The sequence below is a fragment of the Trichoderma virens genome (assembly GCF_000170995.1).
Source record: "Trichoderma virens Gv29-8 chromosome Unknown TRIVIscaffold_2, whole genome shotgun sequence".
Lineage (NCBI taxonomy): Eukaryota > Fungi > Ascomycota > Sordariomycetes > Hypocreales > Hypocreaceae > Trichoderma > Trichoderma virens.
This window is the reverse complement of record NW_014013747.1, coordinates 463,313-482,250: the sequence shown is the minus strand read 5'-3', so window position 1 is coordinate 482,250 and position 18,938 is coordinate 463,313. Positions and strand designations below refer to the sequence as shown.

Sequence of the window (18,938 nt, the reverse complement as noted above, 5' to 3'; positions counted from 1 at the left end):
TCGACAACGCAAAACAACAAACTCTTGATATAAGCCGTCTGGCTCGAGCTTGCATTTCCCTCTCGAGACATCAACACCAATTCGACGGTTTTCTGCCACAGGCATCTCTTTCGCGCCAAAGCCTCAGCCGTGCTTGTGACTATTTGGGCGACCAATCGCTCTGAAGGTCGTGTGTCTACAGTACTTGACACGTAGTTTCTCGGCAACACCATACGCAATCACTTGTCCGCGAAAGAATTGCGAGACTTGGCTTCTTCTTTTCTTTACATATACACATACACATAATAAGCCCATCAACATGATTCGCTCAACACAGATTTCGAGGCTAGATGGTATGTAAACGACTCCCAAAACCCAAACCACCAAGCATCAGCCGCTAACCCACCATCACAGGCCTCATGCTTTGCGCTTCCGTCGACGACGAGTCCCAGGTTCGTCCGCAAAAAGCCCTCCCCCCAAATCACTCCAATCAACCAAAAAACAAACTAACTCTTCCCTTATCACACAGTCCGACGCCGCCGCCCTCAACGAAGTCAAGCAGCAGCTCCGCCAAATCCTCCGCAAACTCACCCGCAACTCCGAGTCCCAAGCCAGCATCGAGTCCTCGTCCCTCTTCACAATCCACTACCTCATCGACTCCGACGTCGTCTTCCTCTGCATCTGCGAGCGCTCCTACCCGCGCAAGCTCGCATTCACCTACCTCGCCGACCTCGCCCGCGAGTTCACAACCACATACACCCCGCAGGCCATCCACAACCCGGCCCTCCGCCCCTACGCCTTCATGGAGTTTGACAACTTCATCGCGAAGACGCGTACCACCTACGCCGACGCCCGCGCCGCACAGAACCTCGATAAGCTCAACGACGAGCTGCGCGACGTCACAAAGATCATGACCAAGAATATCGAGGACCTGCTCTACCGCGGCGACAACCTCGAGCGCATGGGCGAGATCAGCAGCCGTCTGCGGGATGACAGCAAAAAGTATCGCCGCGCTGCGGTGCGCATCAACTGGGAGCTCATGCTCAAGCAGTACGGCCCCTTTGCCGGCCTGGGCTTCTTCATCCTGATTTTCATCTACTGGCGCTTCTTTTAGAAGGGACGCAGCGAATTCGCTATCACATGTCGAGAGCGAGAAAGGGGGGAGAACAGAAGAGAAGAGAAACAAAGGGGGTAGAAAGAGAAAACATGGGCAAACAAGGGGGGGGGGGGGGGGGGGGGGGGCGGAGGGAAACATCAAGTTATCAATGCACAAAAGAGCGGAGCGTGGCGTTGATGGATATCCATTATATATTCTATATACAGTTATGTGACTTAATGCTTCTATGCACCGCAAATGTCCCGAAACTTTTCGTATCCTCCCTAGACTTGTTCCTGCATCTGAGGCAGCGCTGCTCTCCAAACTGATTCAGCTGTCGTTATTAAAAAAAAAAAGAAAATCACTCCGTACCCTTAATTCGCCACAAACTCCGAATTCAGATGCGTCGCTGAGCCCCATCAAAGACGTGGTATACTTTCCTCCATCTCCTTCTGCTTGCATAAAAGGGACCTGTAGCTCCTATGGCTCACATGATTCGGCAATTATTGTCAGCTGTCGTTGTAGTTGGCAATGCGCCTGTTCCATGCTGCCACTCGAGGTGCTCCTGTAAAGACTTTACGTCGTCAAATTCTTCATCCGGACGATATGGCTCCTCGTCGTCGTCTTCGTCCTGCGGCTGTTCTCCAATCGCCTCGCAGAGTGGACATAGCAGCTTGGCCTCCCAATCTCCATGCGTCGGTACAATATGGTTCGCAATGGCCACCGGGGCGAAGATGATCTGCTTCTGATGCTGGCCACAGTTGGACAAGGCCAATGCTTGCCAATTCGAGTCGTTCGGCAATAATGATACAGGCACATCTGATGAGCCGGGTGGCACCGCCTGAGTAGAAGACCGTACCGTCGGCATGCGCTCCAAGTCCTCCCAGACCAAATGGCCGTCGCAAAAGTCACAGACAAATGCAATATCTTGATCTCCAAACCGCTGAAACGCTCCCACATTCTTGCATGCCAAAAGCTCTTCCGCATAATACCTCCGGTATGTGTTCTCGTCGGGTTTGATTCCGGCCTTGACGTCGCGAGCAGGGGCACGTTGCTTCCGCTGCACGATAAACGCACCCAGACACCGCTGCGAAGCCTCCCGTGCTGATGTGAATACTCGCATTGCCGCCCGACATTGAGCTCGATGTAGCTCTCGTTTTAGCGAATACGTCTCGCGCACCCAGGTAGGATCGATAGGACCGCCGGATCGACTCCAGTCTTTCAGCTTATCCGTCAATGTTTGGAATTTGGCCCGAATCGCCCGCAGCTCCTCCATTGATTCATCTAGCGGCAGCAAAATCATGTTAGTGACTGAGCAAATCCATCGGGGACTCTGTTCCAATGAGGCTCTCTCTTACGTCTGCGGTCATGCTCATATTGCGAGCGCCCGTTGACCAGCGGCCCGAGCTCTTGAAAGTCCTTCCTGGCCTCGTCCAGCACCGACTCCAGCGCCCGCTCCTGCTCGCGCTCGTCCTGCCCCCAATGTCGCTTGTCGGAGAAGCTCAGGATTCGTTGCCCGTCAGCAATGAGATTCGCGATTTCTGCCAGCAGAGTCCCAACCGAATCGAAGACGCCCATTGCTCTGGTGAGGTGAGGAGGAGACAAAGGATGATGACTCTCTTGGCATGCGAACCCCGCCTTGCAGGAGCTGAGCAGGTGGCTAGGCCGTTGTGAGATCTGATAGCCAGAGACACACACAATCACGGGGTGACACTGCTTATGTATCGAGAACGAATGGATGCTTGTAGATGTATTAACCAAAATGGATCAACGGACCTCGTCAAGGGGCCTCGAAGAGCACCCGTCGACGGGCGCGTCGCATGGGGGGAAGCTCCACGGTTGGGTGAAGCTCTCCAACAGATGACGTAGCGCTTGGTCGAGGGCCGTTTATTACTATCAAAGTAAGGTTATGGATATGGATACGGGCCGTGGAATCTTCAACGGAACGTTGTGGCTGTGGCCAGCATTCAATCGTGAACCCCAGACGGTTAGACACAAGCAAGAGAGACGAGGCTGTGCAGCAAACGGTGGGCCTGGAGGCTGTGGCAGAAAGGGAGAGATAGGGATAACGAATCAGCACGAACGACGCACGCTGCCAAGGGAAGCAGAAGGGCAGAAGAAGAAGAAAAGGGGGGGCACAAGTTGAGCAACGAGAGTAATGAAGACAAAGGCGAATGGAAGACGACGGATGGGGTTGGAGATGCCAACCTGAGCGCTTTAGAGGACTGGATGCACGCAAGAAATGGATGTTCCCGCTATGTGGCTTAATTCACTATCGCGGCCTCTGGTTGGAGGCCGTCGGTGGGGGGGAATGCGCTGGAAGGGGCGCCGGCCTCTTGGGAAGATGCACAGATTACAGGGGTTGGCACGCTGTGGCAGTCCCCCATGTGCGCATTATTAGCAGCCCGCTCAGGGTCCCTTTTTTTCTTCGCTTCGACGGCGACATGTCCTACATGCACTTATGCACATTTAATGACACCACCACCAAGAGACGAACGAAAACTAGGGGCTCATGACCCAATATGATTCGACATTTACTGTCCATAGGGCTGATGGATTTATCACGGGAGCCCGGTAGTGCCCAGTGGTGTCCAGCTGGTGCGTCAGCTCGTGTTAGCGAGAACAAACGAGGACTGGCCGACCTGAAGCCTTCACCCCTCCCACCTTTTGTCATCAATCCTGAAACAATAGCCAAGGGGGCACTAACACAGTGAGGGCATCCATGCGTGAGGCCTCATCCAAAGTTTGGTTTTGACAGCTCGGCGCTTGCTTTATTAGTGCTCGTTCCTGGCGATCGGGGCATTGCGGAGAGAGGAGCTATTTATATCTCCTTGTCGTACATGATTATCAAATTAGTCCAAGGCCAGCTAGGCGTCTATCTACTTGCTATGATCCCGAAACCCAAACCAATCGATACAGCACACAGGTAGCATTAGAGCACGGCTTAATTGCTTACTTTCTCTTGGTCGCCTTTCCGGCATCGGCGCCAGTGGTCGTAGCCTCGCTCTTCTCCCCGGCCGCATCCTTGATGGCGGCCTTGTCCTTCTCGTCCTTCTTCTCAACGGGCTCATCATCGTCGCCTCCCTGGCCAAACTCGTTGACACGGGTATAGTCGATCCTGTAGGCCCAGCGCTGGTACAGGTAGATGAAGAAGATGACGTCATCTCGGAACGTCGCCAGTCGATGCAGGAAAGGCATCTTGATGGTGAAGGCGAACAGGTCGTCGATAAAAGTGTTGAGGAACTTGTACATCATGGCCTTGGCGGGCATGTGTGCCACGCTCTTGAGTCGGTAGTTGATGTACAGCGAGGGAACCATCATCAGGAAGCCGTAAGTGTAGACGGATCCGACAAGCGTGGTAATGACGAACGAGTACCATGACTTGTGAGTCTCGTAAAACAGAGAGTAGATGCCGTAGGCAATCAGCAGAGGAACTGCCAGGATGTACATGTATTTGAAAGCGATTTGGTCATACTCCTTGGTCTTCTCCTCCGTCTCAGTGAGCTTGTGCTTGTCTTCGAAGACGAACCAGTAGGGCAAAAGCGAGCCTGGGGCTGTCTCTCGGAAACGAACGTTGACGACGGTGGTGATTTTCCAGAATTCAATGACGATGCCAACAACCTGGGTGCCGAGAATCATCCAGCTCGTGTTCTGCGAGTTATCTAGCAGATACAGGAAGATGACTGTCTGCATAAACACATTGGCCAAGATGGAACGGACGGAAATGCCGACGTTGTCCTTCTTCTTGCGGTAGTGGGCAATATCGGATCCAAAGGCAAGCGTCTCCAGAATCATGTGGGCAATACTGACGACAGCTGTGATGCCGAGAAGGATAGGGTTGGTGTCAATGAAGATTTCCTTGATCATTTCGATTTCCGATCCGTCACCGCCTCCAGGGACTGGGTTCCCAAGGGCAGCCTGGCGAGCGTTCTCTTTTGAGTTTTGCTCGACAGCAGCCATGGCATAGAATTGCCAGCCGGGCATGTTGTTGAGGTCGATGTGAAGGGGCAGCTCCTTGACTGTGTCATTGAGAAGCGTCATGTGGGTCTTCAACTGCCAGAACGTGTTGACAAACAGGGTTGGGTCTATGAGAGTGATAGGTTAGCCAGTCAATTCACATACAAGTGCACCAAGACAGCATGACATACAGTACCAGCCGTTTTGGCCCGTGCCATCGCGGGCTCCGGTTGCCTCAAGGCGGAGGAACGTCTTGAGAGCTGGGTGAATAGTGTCCAAATCCTTGACTCCCAGGCCAGGCACCAAAGAAAAGCTGGCATTCTGGTGGTAGTAGCTCGCAATGAGGGGACCAGACGTGTCCACTTCTTCCGGTTCTTCCACGGGCGAAGGAAGGTCCTCCAGCAGGTTCCTTGTCTTGACCACCTTTTTCTTGGGCAGATACTGGGTCAGAGGGTGGGCAACATGGTACGCTCGCCCAGGGTCATAGCTGGGCAGATAAGGATCCAGAACGCTACCAGCGAGACCAATGTAGAAGTGACCCCAAAGGGTGCCATTGTTCTGCACGGCTTTCGGCACGGTAAAGGTAGTATCGACTGACCGCTTGTCCGTCTTGTTGTTCATGTGAAACCTCTTCTCGTCGAGCACGACATACTCCGCCGGAACATTAGCCAGAGGGGTCGGGTTGAACGAGGGCGAGATGGTGACGACAATGTCCAGGTAACTGTCCTGCGGCCAGATGGGGGCAATGGTCTTGGGGATGTGCCTGTACGTAGCGCCCTCATCCAGATGTCGCGGCCGAAGCTGGTATGGTGGGATAGTTCCCAAGTTGCCGGGGACGATGATGGATTCGCCGGTCTCGGGATTGGTGGTGGCCACGCCCGTCTGGTCCTTGGCCATGTAGAAGCTGAGGAAGATGTTGACGCCGAAATAGAAGACGATTCCCATGATGATTTTGTTCATGCTAATGCCCTGCAAGCAACAAGTCAGCGCACGTTCAAGGCACAGCTCGGCCGGCATCTCGACTTACACTGCCTTGGTCCTCCTGGCGCCGTGCCGCCTGGCCCGCAGGCCGTTGCGCAACTGTTTCGGGCATTGCGCAGACTGTCGGGCGTCGCGTGGGACACAGACCAGTCAGTCGGACGCCTCTTCGCCTTGTGGTGGTTAATCCGGAGAGCAGCTGGTCGCCCTGGAAGCAAAAAGGCGAGTGTCGTTGCGAGGGCTTCAAAATTGTGCAAGATGGCCTTTCGCAAGCACACAGCCTTGAGAGGTCCAGTTCCGTCTTGGGCCTAGGCCAAGCTGGATGTACCTGTCACACACTGCGCCGCGCAAAAAGGTACATGCGTAGCGGCAGGCGGCGGCGGCCGGAGTAAGTCGGCGCCGTGAGTCCCGCCAAAACCGGATCGGCGAATCAGCGGCGGGTTCCGTGGCACGAGAGAGCAGCGAAACGCAGAAGAAGAAGAAGACGGGAAAAGAGCCTCATGGTTAGCATCAGTAACTGCGGGTCCGTCGCTTTTACGATGAAGCCCGATCGAGAGCAAACTGCGAGCCGTGTCTTGCATCAGCGCTGGCCGTGACACGCTGTCTCTGATCCACTCAACAAACGGCGAGGTGACGCATCCAGAAGCCCTGAGAAGAGACCTCTGGCGATGAGCGAGAATCGGAGACGTGAATGCAGCATTGCTTCAGTGTTGCCTGTAGATACATGTCTAGGTAATTGTCTTCAACGATGTGCAATTGGGATACTTGTACATGACAATTGTATCAGTGATGCATACCTACTCGTAGTGGCGGTATGCAGATATCGAGCCTCGACTGCAACAAAGCAGCGCGAGACAAGACACAACTGCGTCCAACTGAACCACAAACCCACTCCCTCTCACCGGCCCATGTGCTCCCTTTCCCATTCCACTCGACCAGAATCTGCTGTTTCTCACCGGCCCTGTCCTGCTGACCCCCCTCCCTGTGAACCAGCAAATGGACGCCTCAATTGCTGTTGTACAAGATGGACCGTCAAAACACCAAACTACGTTCCCAAGGGGTCATCAATAGCCTGTCCCACCGCCCGAACACAACGCCCAATTGGGCCATGGCGGGCTGCGGCGAGCGGATTTGGCAATTTTGAAAATTACCACATTCGCATTGGCCCCGGCAATTCGCATGACTCCCACCTCGAGTAGGATATCCAGACTGCTAGTCTCTTCAGTGATGGGGGGCCGGCGGTGGCCGATGGCTGCCGGGGGTTCGAACTAGTGCAGCATTTGCGCCGTCAGATCGGGAACTCGACTTTTGGCGTATTCGCAGCGTCACTCGCAGAGTTATATCTAGCCCCGTTCGCCACCGTTGTTTCGTTCTTTCCTCTCCTCTCTGTCTTTTCTCTCTTGTTTCGACGAAAGATTGAACTCTGCTTGCGGCCTTGCAACCAACAGGACTGAAGCCTCTAGCCTCGCTCATTTCACTTCACCGTCTGGCTCTTAACGCCCAAGTCATACCCACCACTCCTTAGGCATCTGCCCAATCCCGTCTGCTCGATACTCCTCTGAGACGTATATAAATCCGATATAAACCCTATATAAATCGGGTCGACATCTCTTCTTCTGTCGCATCGCCACCTTTTCGCACTTCTACATCGACCCCACCACTCGAAATCAACACTTCCTAGATCCCCCACCATGACTGCTGATAGCTCCGTCACCGGCCAGAATGGCTCCTCCAACGGCCACACCAACGGCACTCCTCGCACCAAGATTTGCGTGTACTGCGGCTCAAGCGCCGGACTCGACCCTGAGCATGTCGAGGTCGCCCGAGAGCTCGCCAGAGTAATGGCTGAGAACGATATTGACCTTGGTAAGCTATAAACACCCCCTGATAGACTTCAACCCCACTCCCTACCAGACACTCTTGCTAATCTCTCTCGACAGTCTACGGAGGCGGCACCGTCGGCCTCATGGGCGAAGTCGCAAAGACCCTGTGCGAGCTCAAGGGCCCCGACTCCGTCCACGGCATCATCCCCGAGGCCCTCGTCAAGTACGAGCGCGACGGCACCTACCAGACCGTCAACACGAACAACCAATACGTGCCCACCGAGTCGACCTACGGCCGCACCACCGTCGTCAAGGACATGCACACGCGCAAGAAGCTCATGGCCGAGGAGGTCTTCTCCGGCGGGCCCGGCAGCGGCTTCATCGCCCTCAGCGGCGGCTACGGAACCGTCGAGGAGCTCTTCGAGACCGTCACCTGGAACCAGCTCGGCATCCACAAGCGCGGCATCTGCCTGCTCAACATCAACGGCTACTGGGACGGCATCGTGCAGTGGGTCGACAAGGCTGTCCAGCAGGGCTTCGTCAAGCTGCCCAACAAGGACATTCTCGTCACTGCGACGAGCGCCGAGGACGCCATCCTGGCTCTGATGAACTACCAGGTTTCTGAGGGCACCTTCAAGCTGGAATGGGGATCGCAATAGATTTGGTTAGGTTAGGATATAGAGGTTAAACAGGCAAAACCCTAGGTACAGAAGGAATGGTTGGACGTTTCAGGGCTGTAAGCAAGCAACCCCTTGTTTGCTAGGATTAGCACCTGTTTATTTTATGTTATTTTTTTTCTTTTCCTTTCTTTTTCCGGCTGCTTTTGGGAATAATCATGAGTACACTTGGTTTTTGATGTATGGTATAGAATGGTTGGTTTTCAGCAAAAGATATATATCCATAGACAGGTTACAATTACGTCATGGAACGGGAGTAATGTCATGATTAGGTATCTTTCTTTTTTTGTTATTATTCCTTCATTCGTACCAAGTTTGACCATTTGTGCTGTCCCAGGCAGCCTCTAGTGATGCATGATCTAAACCCTTCTCCCGCAGTCCCTCTAGTTCATCAGTGTCGTCTAGCTATCAACCTCCATACCCTCGCCCGCGGCATCGCCCTCACCTTCGCCTCCTTGGCTCTCGCTGACACTCTCGATCCATGACTTGACCTCGAAGCCGTCGTATAATTTGAAGGGCTCGATGCTTGATCGGCCGTTGGGCCCCTCTTTCAGGCCCACCAATCCCACTGATGTATTCTCGACCGTCAGCTCCTTGTCCTGTACCAAGCTCTCCTTGAGCGCCCTCAGCCCGTGCTTGACCAGTTCTTCCTTTGAGCAGTCGGCAAACGACTCAATGTTGCGCTCCAGATATGTCCTGGCCATTTGGCTTCGTGCGCCAATAGCGAACGCCACCATCTCCTCCGTCATACCCGATGGCTGAAATTCGAACAGGTGGGGGCCGTTCTCGTCAACACCAGCTACCAGCAGCCCAATGCCGTACGGCCTCTTGCCGTAGACCTGGGTATTGATCTGTGCCTTTTCGCCAATCATGCCGACCAGTGTGTGTATGGGGATCGGGCGGCCGTAGGTGAGGCGGTGGCCCAGGGACTGCTGCTTCATGAAGTTGGACAGGACGCGGGCATCTGATGTGAGGCCGGCGATGGCAATGGCGGTGTGTTCGTCAATCTCGAAAAGCTTCTTCTGGTACGACGACAGTTCCTCTGCGTTTCGCTGTTGTGCCACGCGGGCCAGGTCAGCCTTGGCTTGTCCGGTGTGCTATGCTGAGGGGTAGATGGAAACTTGCCTTGACGGCAAACAGGCCGACGTGTGTTTTGCTGGCAATTCCGACCACCACTGATCCCTGCTTCACGGCCTCGCCCGCATATTCTATCTGGAAGATGCGGCCTTGCGGCGAACTAGAAGCGTTGTCAAGTCAGCTATGGCGAGCTTGGAGCTACGAGGCGACAGCAGCTGGAGGGGCTCCAGCCAGTCGGGCAGGGCACATACAAGGTGACGGAATCGTTGTCGTAGTTGTTCCTGAACATGGTGATTCACTGCGGTTGGGGAATGACGAGGAGGAAAAAAGAGGCGAGTTTTGCTTGTAACGGCGCGGCGACGAAGGAAAGATGCCGTTTGGTGCTGCAATATGGCTGATGAGGGAAACGCATCCAGGCAACCTAAGCTTCGTCGCCTTGCTGTGGCTGGAGACTGGGCGCCACTGCGAATGCAGGCACTCTTCAGCCACAGCCGGCAAAGCTTCGCTCGATGACTTAGTCAGCAGCGGTTGAGAACGCGGCATTGCGGTTTGTTAGTCCGCTCCACTTGGAAGAAATCGAAAACCATCAATTTGGTTCCTAGATCTCAAATGGAGCTGTCATGGCAGTATGTAGTCGAATGTGGTAGCTGGAATACATAAGTGACGTCCGGTTATTACTAGCAATTCAAGTACCAAGAGCGAGTCTTGGTCCAATTGATTGAGAAAAGGAGCCCAATTCATGAGCACTTGAGACATTGGTGGCATCATACCGTAGTACTAATAAGGCAGCAGATAGAATTAATTACTGTGACGCCAGCTTATTGCTAAAAGCATAAAGCGTCAGCAAAAACGCAACAGTACTTTTTCTCCGAGAGCGGCCAGTGCGGAGTCGGGCAGCATCGATGTAAGATCTATCAAATCCCCAGGCTCCGACGCATTTTGGAAATTACACTTGACTCACTTCAACTCGGATCCCGTCCAATTTGTCTCAAACTCGCATCGTATTCGGTGCCATTGTGCTTGTTTTTTCGCCCTTGCATTGCTCGTGACTCACTCCCAGCCGCAATTTTTGTTGGCTTATAAGAACCAGACGACCGAGGAAAATATCGCCAAAGGCCTACACCTGAGCTACTCACTCACTCACTCACTCACTCACTCGCCCACTTCTGCTCATCACAAATCAATCCAACAACAAAAATGCCTGCCAGAGAGGACATTACATATTTTGGCGCTGGCCCTGCGCTGCTTCCTACGGACGTATTGAAGAAGGCTGCCGAAGCGCTTGTTGATTTCCAGGGCACCGGACTTGGGCTGGCTGAACATTCTCATCGCTCCGAGATTGCCAACACCATCATCAATGAGGCCAAGGCCGATCTAGCCTCGTTTCTCGACATCCCCGATGACTATGAGATCCTCTTCATGCAGGGAGGCGGCACGGGCGAGTTCTCAGCCACGGCCTACAACCTGGTTGGCTCCTGGGTCGCCAACAAGCGCGAGGAGATCTTTGCACAGCCCAGACATGAGGACGACGGCTTGCCATCACAGATGCAGCTCCTGAATGATGCAGTTAACAACGATCTCAAGCTGGATTACATCATCACCGGCAGCTGGTCTGCCAAGGCGGCTGCCGAGTCGGCAAGACTGTTTGGACAGGACAAGGTCAACGTCGCCGTTGATGCCAGACTCACCAACAACGGCAAGTTCGGCATTATCCCTGACGAGAGCACCTGGAAACTGTCCAAAGATGCTGCCTTGGTTTATTTTTGCGCGAATGAAACTGTCGACGGCGTGGAATTTCAGGAGTTCCCCAAGGTCCTGACCCCCGGTCCTGACGGCAAGGGCCCCATTGTCGTGGCCGATATGAGCTCAAACATCCTTTCACGAAAGATTGACGTCAAAAACTACTCTCTCATCTTCTTTGGTGCTCAGAAGAACCTTGGATCTGCCGGCATCACCGTTGTCATCATCAAGAAAAACCTCATTGCTCCCATCACTTCGCAGCCCTCGGCACCCTCGATGAGACACCTTGGACTCCCTATTCCCCCTATCATCTTGCAATACGACACCATTGCTCAGAATAACAGCTTGTACAACACGCTCAGCATTTTCGAGTAAGTTATTTCTTCCGCTAACTCAAGTTATTTCTGCATACTAACTCTTACTCCCCTTCAAGTGTCTACATCGCCGGCCAAGTCCTGAAGAAGGCTCTGGCCACCTACCCGGACAAAGTCAGCGGCCAAGAAACTCTCTCCAAGCAGAAAGCCGAGCTCATTTACAATGCTCTGGATTCCCACCCTGATGTATACCGCATCGTGCCCCATAAGTCGGTGCGCTCCAGAATGAACATCTGCTTCAGGGTGACCAAGGGCGGCGACATCGACGCTGCTGAAAAGGACTTCTTGAAGCAGTCCACTGCTCTAGGCCTCACTGGTCTCAAAGGACATCGTAGTGTTGGCGGAATTCGAGCTTCCAACTATAATTCTATAGCGTTGGAGGGAGCCCAGAAGCTGGCCCAGTTTCTTGTTGATTTCGCAAAGGCTTCTTGAGCGCGGTTTGCGCCTTGGGCCGCCGTTATGGGTTGGATGAATGATGGGCGTTTTATGACATGCTCTATATGCTTGTGTATATTTGTGCATGTACGTTGGTATGGATTTGCATCAACTGGGACATATGGCTGTCGAATTTCAACATGTCCGAAAGCGTGGGTACGTGATATTTGGTGAGATTGGAAAAGTTCAGGTAAAAAATCTGCGTGTCGATAGTCATCATTGAGCTATAAGATTCCTTGACAATAAAACACAGACATGTCTATAACCATCGCTGAGTTATAAGATTTCACAATACTAACGCCGGGCTTACTTGGTCAAAGATTTGATAATTGCTTAATATTTATGCATTCTGTGTTGCTTTGGTATCTCAAACGCTCAGCCATCCTCCCCACGAACACCTCCAAATCTTAGAGCGCAAGCTCATCAATCTCCATCCTATCGTCCAGCTTTCTATTCCTGGACATAACCTTCTCTCGCACCGTATTCCCATTCGTATCAACATTTTCCTTCTTCTCAGCCCCAGGCAGAGGTAGTTCCCTCCGAATCCTCATCCCCTCTGGAATCTCAACGCCCCATTCCTCCTCCAGCTTATCAACCAGATACTTGTCAAAGTCTCCCGCCTTCCTCCTCTCGTGCGCACTCCACGCCGACGCAAGCCATTCCGGATCATGACGACCCTCCGCAATGTTTTCTGTATAAGCAGCGCAGTCGTAGCGAAAACTGTCGTCGTTCATCAGTGACGCAAAGTTGGGCCGCGCGTCTTCCGTGCCCGAGTCAAGAATGTGGCTCTTATCAGGGAAGAGAGCGAGGATTTCCGCCTTGTCTTCTGGGTCTAGGGCCGTCCATGCCATGGGGTTACATAAAATACTCTGCTTGTTTGGTTAGACGCCATGTTACTTTGCAGCGTTTCAACAGCATAAAAACGCGGCAACTGTGGGAAGCTGCAGCTGGGCAAAGAGGAGACTGGACGTACTCTCAGATTCGCCGTGGCCAGAGGCGATTTCGGGTCCTTTAGGAGACTCTCAGCATCCCATTTGGGCTTCTTTGGGACCTTAGCTCGCTTTTTCACTGGATTTCTCTTCTTTGGCCGCTGTGGTATCGGTTTGGAGTCGTCCTTGGATGGTGATGCGAAGCGCTTGGGAGCAGTGACGTTGCGCCGCGGTCGCACCGGTGTGAATGGCGACTCAATCTCAGATCCAAGCGACGAGAGTGTCGAAGAAGACGCGATTTCCGTCTTCGTAGGCTCTGGCTTTGAGTTTGCGTCAACCGACGCTGAATCTGCTGCCGACATCTTGTGGTGCGGGCTGAAATGAGGTTTTGATGCTGCCAAATGGAGCGTCGCTCAGGTGATGTTGAGATGAGCGGTAGAGGTTAAGGATGTCGCCATAGCGCTAAATGGTACATGTTTCATATAATCCAAAGTGACTCGGTCCTGCTTCAATGATTTAACAAGACGCAGCGGATTTTATAAATGTTAAATCACTCTGGAAGACATCCGAACTGGATACCCTGTTAGCCCATAACAAGGACATATAGCTCTAGGGTAGCGCATTACATGTGAGCATTTTATTTAAACGTCCTATCTTTATATGAGACAGGCCAGAAACGAAAGCATTGGTCTTGGAGGCTGAATCGAGGTTTAATTCTCTAATAAAGAGGCGTTATTTATAATAGACATACAGTCCATATCTGCCTCTCCTGACTCGTTGTATTAACTTCCGATTTGTATCTCTAATCGCCACCTCTTGAAGTTATTCTACGCCTACCAACGCTCTTATTTCTCCGCCCACCTAGTACTAAGCAATGTGCTAAATTAGTAAGGTAGGTGAATTACCGCATATTTACTTAATTCACCCGGCTCCCACATTCTCAAGTTCACAACTCAATAAATACTAGTAGAGTAGCAATAGTCTATCGTCATGAATAGTTCTTCTCAGTGCTGAGCCCTATCATCGCAAATAGCTCCAAAGTCAAAAGTTTTCGAGCTCTTAACAAGGTTACCTACTCATCCAATTACCCACTCATCCCATCTCTGCATGAAATCCCATCTTCGGACCAGGTCCTATCAGTCATATTCCCCCTACCCCAACATTGATACAGGACAAACCGCATATGCGGCCCTGAAAAATCCATCTATACATTGCAGACATTATCCTTTGAATTTAGCCGGCAAATTCCAGACCCCCATCAATAATGATCGACCACCATGCAGGGTTCAAGACACTCTGCCTTGTAGTCTAGACCCTCTCTCAGAATGCCATGTACCGGACTGCGCATTTACAGGCGTCCTACATTGCTTTTCAACTTACCCAATACGCGTAAATATTCTCAAAAGAAAAAAAAAGAGGAAGAAGCAAACATCACATACCCGCTTAAATTATCCCACTATTTCATTCAATCATAAGACGCAATGAATTAGAAAAAGCCACTCGTGCCATACAAAGTAGCTCTCGCTTGGCTTCTCCTCTTCCTCTTGTCCATTCTCCACACAAACCCCATCTTGCCCCTCATCCGCGATGCCGCAGTCTGATATCACCCAGCTCGGCTCAATCGAATCCGAAAAAAAAAGAGCTTGCATGGCTCTTCCACACCCTTTGGCCAAGCAATTAGCTTTAGTGCCTTTGCTTGCCGGAGAGCTCATGATGCTTACCTTTGTAGCGTGAAATAAAATAAAGCTTGCCAAACCTCCATGTACGCAGCGTCCAGACTGTTAAATCAACATACAGCAGCATAGAGCGATCCCATCAATCAGCAGCTCGCTCACCACTTCTCAAAATGGCTCCCCTCACGCTTGGCTACGATGACAAGCACCCTTTCTCCCAGGTGCCCATTACAGATCGCGCCTCAGTTCAAGAGCTTCTTCGGACGGTCCTTGATCCCCTTGAGCCTTTCTTCTCTCCCCAAAAGGCCCGCGTCAAGTGCCCTGGAGCCACGGCCGTCAGATTCGACCAGACCGCGTCCGAAGTAGAAGGATTCTTCCGTCCTATCTGGGGTCTGGCGTGCCTTTTGGCCGGAGGCGGCCAGTATCGCGGCACAGACTGGTGGATTCAGGGGATCAAGGCCGGAACCGACCCAGAGAGCCCCGAGTATTGGGGATATCCTCGTGATAATGATCAGCGGATGGTGGAAATGTGCCCATTTGGTAATTCATGCGACTGTTGATATTGGAGCTCGGTGGTTTAAAACGACGGAAGCTGATGATATCATCTTGTATAGGATTCGCGCTGGCCGTCGCACCAGAGATATGGGCTGGTCTTTCGGCAAAGGAGCGAGTCAATGTCGAGAACTGGCTTGGAAACTCTATCAACGAGAAAAAGTCTGATTAGTTCTTGCAAGAAAAAGCGTACTGTAAATGCCTTCACTTACTGATCAGTCCTACAGCATGCCCAACACCAATTGGCTCTGGTTCCGCGTCTTCGCCAACTTAGGCCTCAAGCAAAACGGAGCGAAATACTCAGAGGAACGACTCGAGAGCGACATCAAGCACCTCGATACCTTCTATCGAGGAGACGGCTGGTCCAACGACGGTCCTGAGGGCATCCATCGTTAGTCTACTCCTCTCCCACTTTGCTTTTTCCTCTGTCCTCTCCCACAATACTCACGCCTCTTGATCCGCAGAAATGGACTATTATTCCTCCAGCTTCGCCATCCACTTTCTCCAGCTCCTCTACGCCAAGCTCGCCGCCACATCCGACCCCTCCCGTGCAAAAGAGTTCAAGCACCGCGCTCAGATTGCCGCCCTCGACCTCGTCCACTATCACGACACCCTCGGCCGAGCTATCCCGTTTGGCCGTAGTCTAGTCTACCGCTTCGCCATGGTCTCATTCTGGGGCGCCCTGGCATACGCAGACGTCGACTTGCCGGCTCCCCTAACGTGGGGCATGGTCAAGGGAATTGTCCTCCGCAATCTCAGGTGGTGGCAAACGCAGGGTGACATCTGGACGTCGAGTGGGACGCTGTCTCTCGGGTTTTCGTACCCGAGCATGTATGTACGTGTGATGATCATGATGGCTACTCATGCAGGTTCCATATTGCTTCCGATGCTAGATTGCTGACCCTTATTTCACGTGAACCATATGTAGATTACCGAGAATTACAATAGCCCTGGAAGTCCTGTAAGTAGCATTGATGCAACCCCCTATCTCGGCATCTTCTAGAGAAGCCTCGTACTAACTGCACGAAACGCTCATCAGTACTGGTCATGTTTGGCCTTCATCTGCCTGGCAGTTCCAGAGCAGCACCCATTCTGGACATCTGAAGAGGAGCCAATCAGCTCCCTGATTCCAAAAGTCAAGGCTATACGACATCCAGGTCACATTACCAGGTGAGAGCAGCCTCATTTACCCACCAATGGGAGGGCCACAAACGGTTGGCTGACCCTGCGATATTAATCGCTGTTAAAGTTACCTTGGCGGACATTGCATGCTCCTCTCTTCGGGTCAAGCTTGTGGCTACCCAATGAAGGCCACCCACGCCAAATATGGAGGGTTTGCATATAGTAGCGCCTTTGGATACTCCGTACCGTCCGGGCTTTTCTCCTTAGAGCAATATGCCTTGGCATCGCAGCTAGGACTCTCGGATGATGGCGGCGAATATTGGAAGACGAGAAGACTGTCTGAGTACGCCGCCATCGAAGAGCGAGACGGCCAGCCCATCCTCGTTTCAGTCTGGAAGCCTTTTGCCGACGTCAAGATCAAGACGTTGTTGGTGCCCCCTGTTGAAAGCACGCCGAACTGGCATCTACGGGTACATCGCATCCAAGCTGGTCGAGAGGTTATGACCGCAGATGGCGCCTTTGCCATTCGCAATGCCAATTCTGAGAACGGAAGATACTTGGACCTTTACGACGAATCAAAGTGCGAGGGGACTAGCCCCAAGATCATTGGAAACTATGACACCAACACTCCGGCTGGCTGGGACACGGGGCTCAATGGTGCCTTTGCAGTGGCCGCAGACAGGGGAGCTGTTGGCATCAAAGCTCTGGAACCACAAGGCCAACGACAAGCCAATCTTGTGAATGCTGATCCCAACACAAACCTCATGGACAGTCGGACAACAATACCGACCTTGCAGCACAAGATCCCGCAGGGTCAAGAGGTGTGGTACATTTCTGCAGTCTATGCCAAACCAGCAGGCACTGGCGTCCCCAAAGAGAGCTATCTAGATGGATGGAAGAGTCCTCCCACGATCCCCAACTGGCTAGTTTTGGAGATGGCAGCAGATGGCGGGATGTAACAGTGCAGGCCCGAGCTTGCCGCATGTGTTTGCGATCATCTCTTTCCCACAGCCTTGCTCCCACTTTTTTAGTGGCTAGGAGAGGGGACGAGGTCACAATCCATCAAGGCTAAGGGATTTTTGCCTAAAGTGAACATAGCAAATAGACGTAGAAATAAAGAAATAAACTTACATGTACTACTTTGTACCGACAGCCTCATCCCACAAACCATAATAGTTTGTAGCGTAAGCCACCAAGGCGTGCGGCGAGGCAAGGCGAGGCGAGGCGAGGCCAGGTGAGGTACGCATGCACATGTAACCTGCCGCCACGCGAGAAATAGTGCTTCTGCACAGATGAGAGTCGTTAAGCACGGAGAGATTGATGAATGAATTTCCATGAATCCCAGCGGTTCACGGAGGCTCCACTCGGAAGCAGCCCGCTTGACGGCATGCCTCAATTAGGCACTTGAGCGAAGGAGTGCTGCCGTCAACATTCCCCCACGAGTGGCTGTTGAGCAGCTTACTAGGGTGCCTGGCTGGGCACATGGTTGCAACACCAAGACGAATACAGTATGCCCTGTGTCTGACATACCTGTACGAGCCCAGGGGAACTGGGATTCGTTGGTCCGCCGTTGAATCGCGGCCGAGGCTCTCCTGTCGAGAGGGCTGTCACGGCCAGCTCGCAAATAAATCCTCGAAACAAAGGGCCCAAAATCCAGCTGGTGCTAGCAATAGCGCATCTCGATGGCTTGGCGCGCCACAACTAGAAATGCGGAGAGATCTGGAGAAAAGGCGAATAACATATCCGTGCGGAGCAAGACAAGAGGAAAAAGACAGAAGCCCAAAAGATTCAAATGTTCCGCCTCCACGGACCCCACCTTCTCGGCCCCACAAGCGGTTAAAAGAAAGGGGCCCCTGTATGCTTAAGAGCTTGAGTGCAAAATGGGGAAACATGGCTGTGATTCATGTGTAGGTTGTGCAGCGTGGTGCAATTCTCAATATCTGCCGATATCCCGCACCTCTGATGTTGGCGGGCTGGGGGAGAATCCGGGGGAGGGGATGCCGCTTCCCCATGCCTTGCAAGTCCACCGCACCTCTAGAGACTGGAATTCGAATTGTAATCGTGGCCGTGTTGGGTCAGAGATGGCTTTGTTCGTCATCACGAGATGGAAATCCATTGTCCTTGGCACTCAGTGTCCCGTTCATTGGTGGGACTCGATTCTTCCGCAGGGAGATTTTCCTCAATGCAGAGCCGAAGCCACGACCCCGGCCCGTGTCTGTGTGCTAAAGATAATCGGCGCTCCACGGAGGGTGAAGAAGCGCCTTAGCTGAAAGGCAAAACCTGGCTCTAACGACTGTTAGTCCATGTACGAAATCCAGGGCCCCTTTGTCGGCACAGGCCCTGCGTCCATGGCATTGCGGCGCTCAACTTGCCGTAAGGTAGCTTAAACTGCCAATTTGGCAACGGTGAAAAAAAAAAAAAAAAAAAAAAAAAAGACACGCTTAGTGTCAGCGGATCGCTGGGACCGGTTGATCGCCCTATTCGCAGCACATTGGGTAGCCGAACAAGGAGCATGGGCGAAAGCAA

General features: G+C 52.6%; 8 protein-coding genes across 8 annotated transcripts; 4 read left to right on the top strand and 4 right to left on the bottom strand.

Annotated features, from left to right (window-relative positions):
* Window positions 1-298: 298 nt before the first annotated feature.
* On the top strand, window positions 299-1,093 carry TRIVIDRAFT_55478 (uncharacterized protein; the record flags this gene model as incomplete). Its single annotated transcript, XM_014104800.1, has 3 exons — window positions 299-332; window positions 394-431; window positions 509-1,093. The coding sequence occupies 3 exons, from the start codon at window positions 299-301 to the stop codon at window positions 1,091-1,093; spliced, it is 657 nt and encodes a 218-aa protein (XP_013960275.1).
* Window positions 1,094-1,562: 469 nt separating this feature from the next.
* Window positions 1,563-2,653, bottom strand: TRIVIDRAFT_35309 (uncharacterized protein; the record flags this gene model as incomplete). Its single annotated transcript, XM_014104799.1, has 2 exons — window positions 1,563-2,359; window positions 2,434-2,653. 2 exons carry the CDS (start codon window positions 2,651-2,653, stop codon window positions 1,563-1,565), a joined length of 1,017 nt encoding a protein of 338 aa, XP_013960274.1.
* Window positions 2,654-4,027: 1,374 nt separating this feature from the next.
* On the bottom strand, window positions 4,028-5,992 carry TRIVIDRAFT_55476 (uncharacterized protein; the record flags this gene model as incomplete). The annotated part of the gene is made up of 2 exons (XM_014104798.1): window positions 4,028-5,160; window positions 5,224-5,992. The coding sequence occupies 2 exons, from the start codon at window positions 5,990-5,992 to the stop codon at window positions 4,028-4,030; spliced, it is 1,902 nt and encodes a 633-aa protein (XP_013960273.1).
* A 1,709-nt stretch (window positions 5,993-7,701) lies between these two features.
* On the top strand, window positions 7,702-8,492 carry TRIVIDRAFT_35842 (uncharacterized protein; the record flags this gene model as incomplete). Its single annotated transcript, XM_014104797.1, has 2 exons — window positions 7,702-7,876; window positions 7,951-8,492. 2 exons carry the CDS (start codon window positions 7,702-7,704, stop codon window positions 8,490-8,492), a joined length of 717 nt encoding a protein of 238 aa, XP_013960272.1.
* Window positions 8,493-8,911: 419 nt separating this feature from the next.
* Window positions 8,912-9,876, bottom strand: TRIVIDRAFT_35406 (uncharacterized protein; the record flags this gene model as incomplete). The annotated part of the gene is made up of 3 exons (XM_014104796.1): window positions 8,912-9,589; window positions 9,657-9,747; window positions 9,839-9,876. The coding sequence occupies 3 exons, from the start codon at window positions 9,874-9,876 to the stop codon at window positions 8,912-8,914; spliced, it is 807 nt and encodes a 268-aa protein (XP_013960271.1).
* Window positions 9,877-10,553: 677 nt separating this feature from the next.
* On the top strand, window positions 10,554-12,432 carry TRIVIDRAFT_73486 (uncharacterized protein; the record flags this gene model as incomplete). Its single annotated transcript, XM_014104795.1, has 2 exons — window positions 10,554-11,698; window positions 11,761-12,432. The coding sequence occupies 2 exons, from the start codon at window positions 10,785-10,787 to the stop codon at window positions 12,131-12,133; spliced, it is 1,287 nt and encodes a 428-aa protein (XP_013960270.1).
* Window positions 12,433-12,672: 240 nt separating this feature from the next.
* Window positions 12,673-13,262, bottom strand: TRIVIDRAFT_19037 (uncharacterized protein; the record flags this gene model as incomplete). The annotated part of the gene is made up of 2 exons (XM_014104648.1): window positions 12,673-13,005; window positions 13,110-13,262. Coding segments are annotated over 2 exons (486 nt in total), but the record flags the coding sequence as incomplete, so codon positions are not given.
* A 1,649-nt stretch (window positions 13,263-14,911) lies between these two features.
* On the top strand, window positions 14,912-17,371 carry TRIVIDRAFT_63385 (uncharacterized protein; the record flags this gene model as incomplete). The annotated part of the gene is made up of 7 exons (XM_014104794.1): window positions 14,912-15,278; window positions 15,353-15,461; window positions 15,518-15,681; window positions 15,755-16,125; window positions 16,219-16,251; window positions 16,330-16,460; window positions 16,540-17,371. The coding sequence occupies 7 exons, from the start codon at window positions 14,912-14,914 to the stop codon at window positions 17,369-17,371; spliced, it is 2,007 nt and encodes a 668-aa protein (XP_013960269.1).
* Window positions 17,372-18,938: the final 1,567 nt, after the last annotated feature.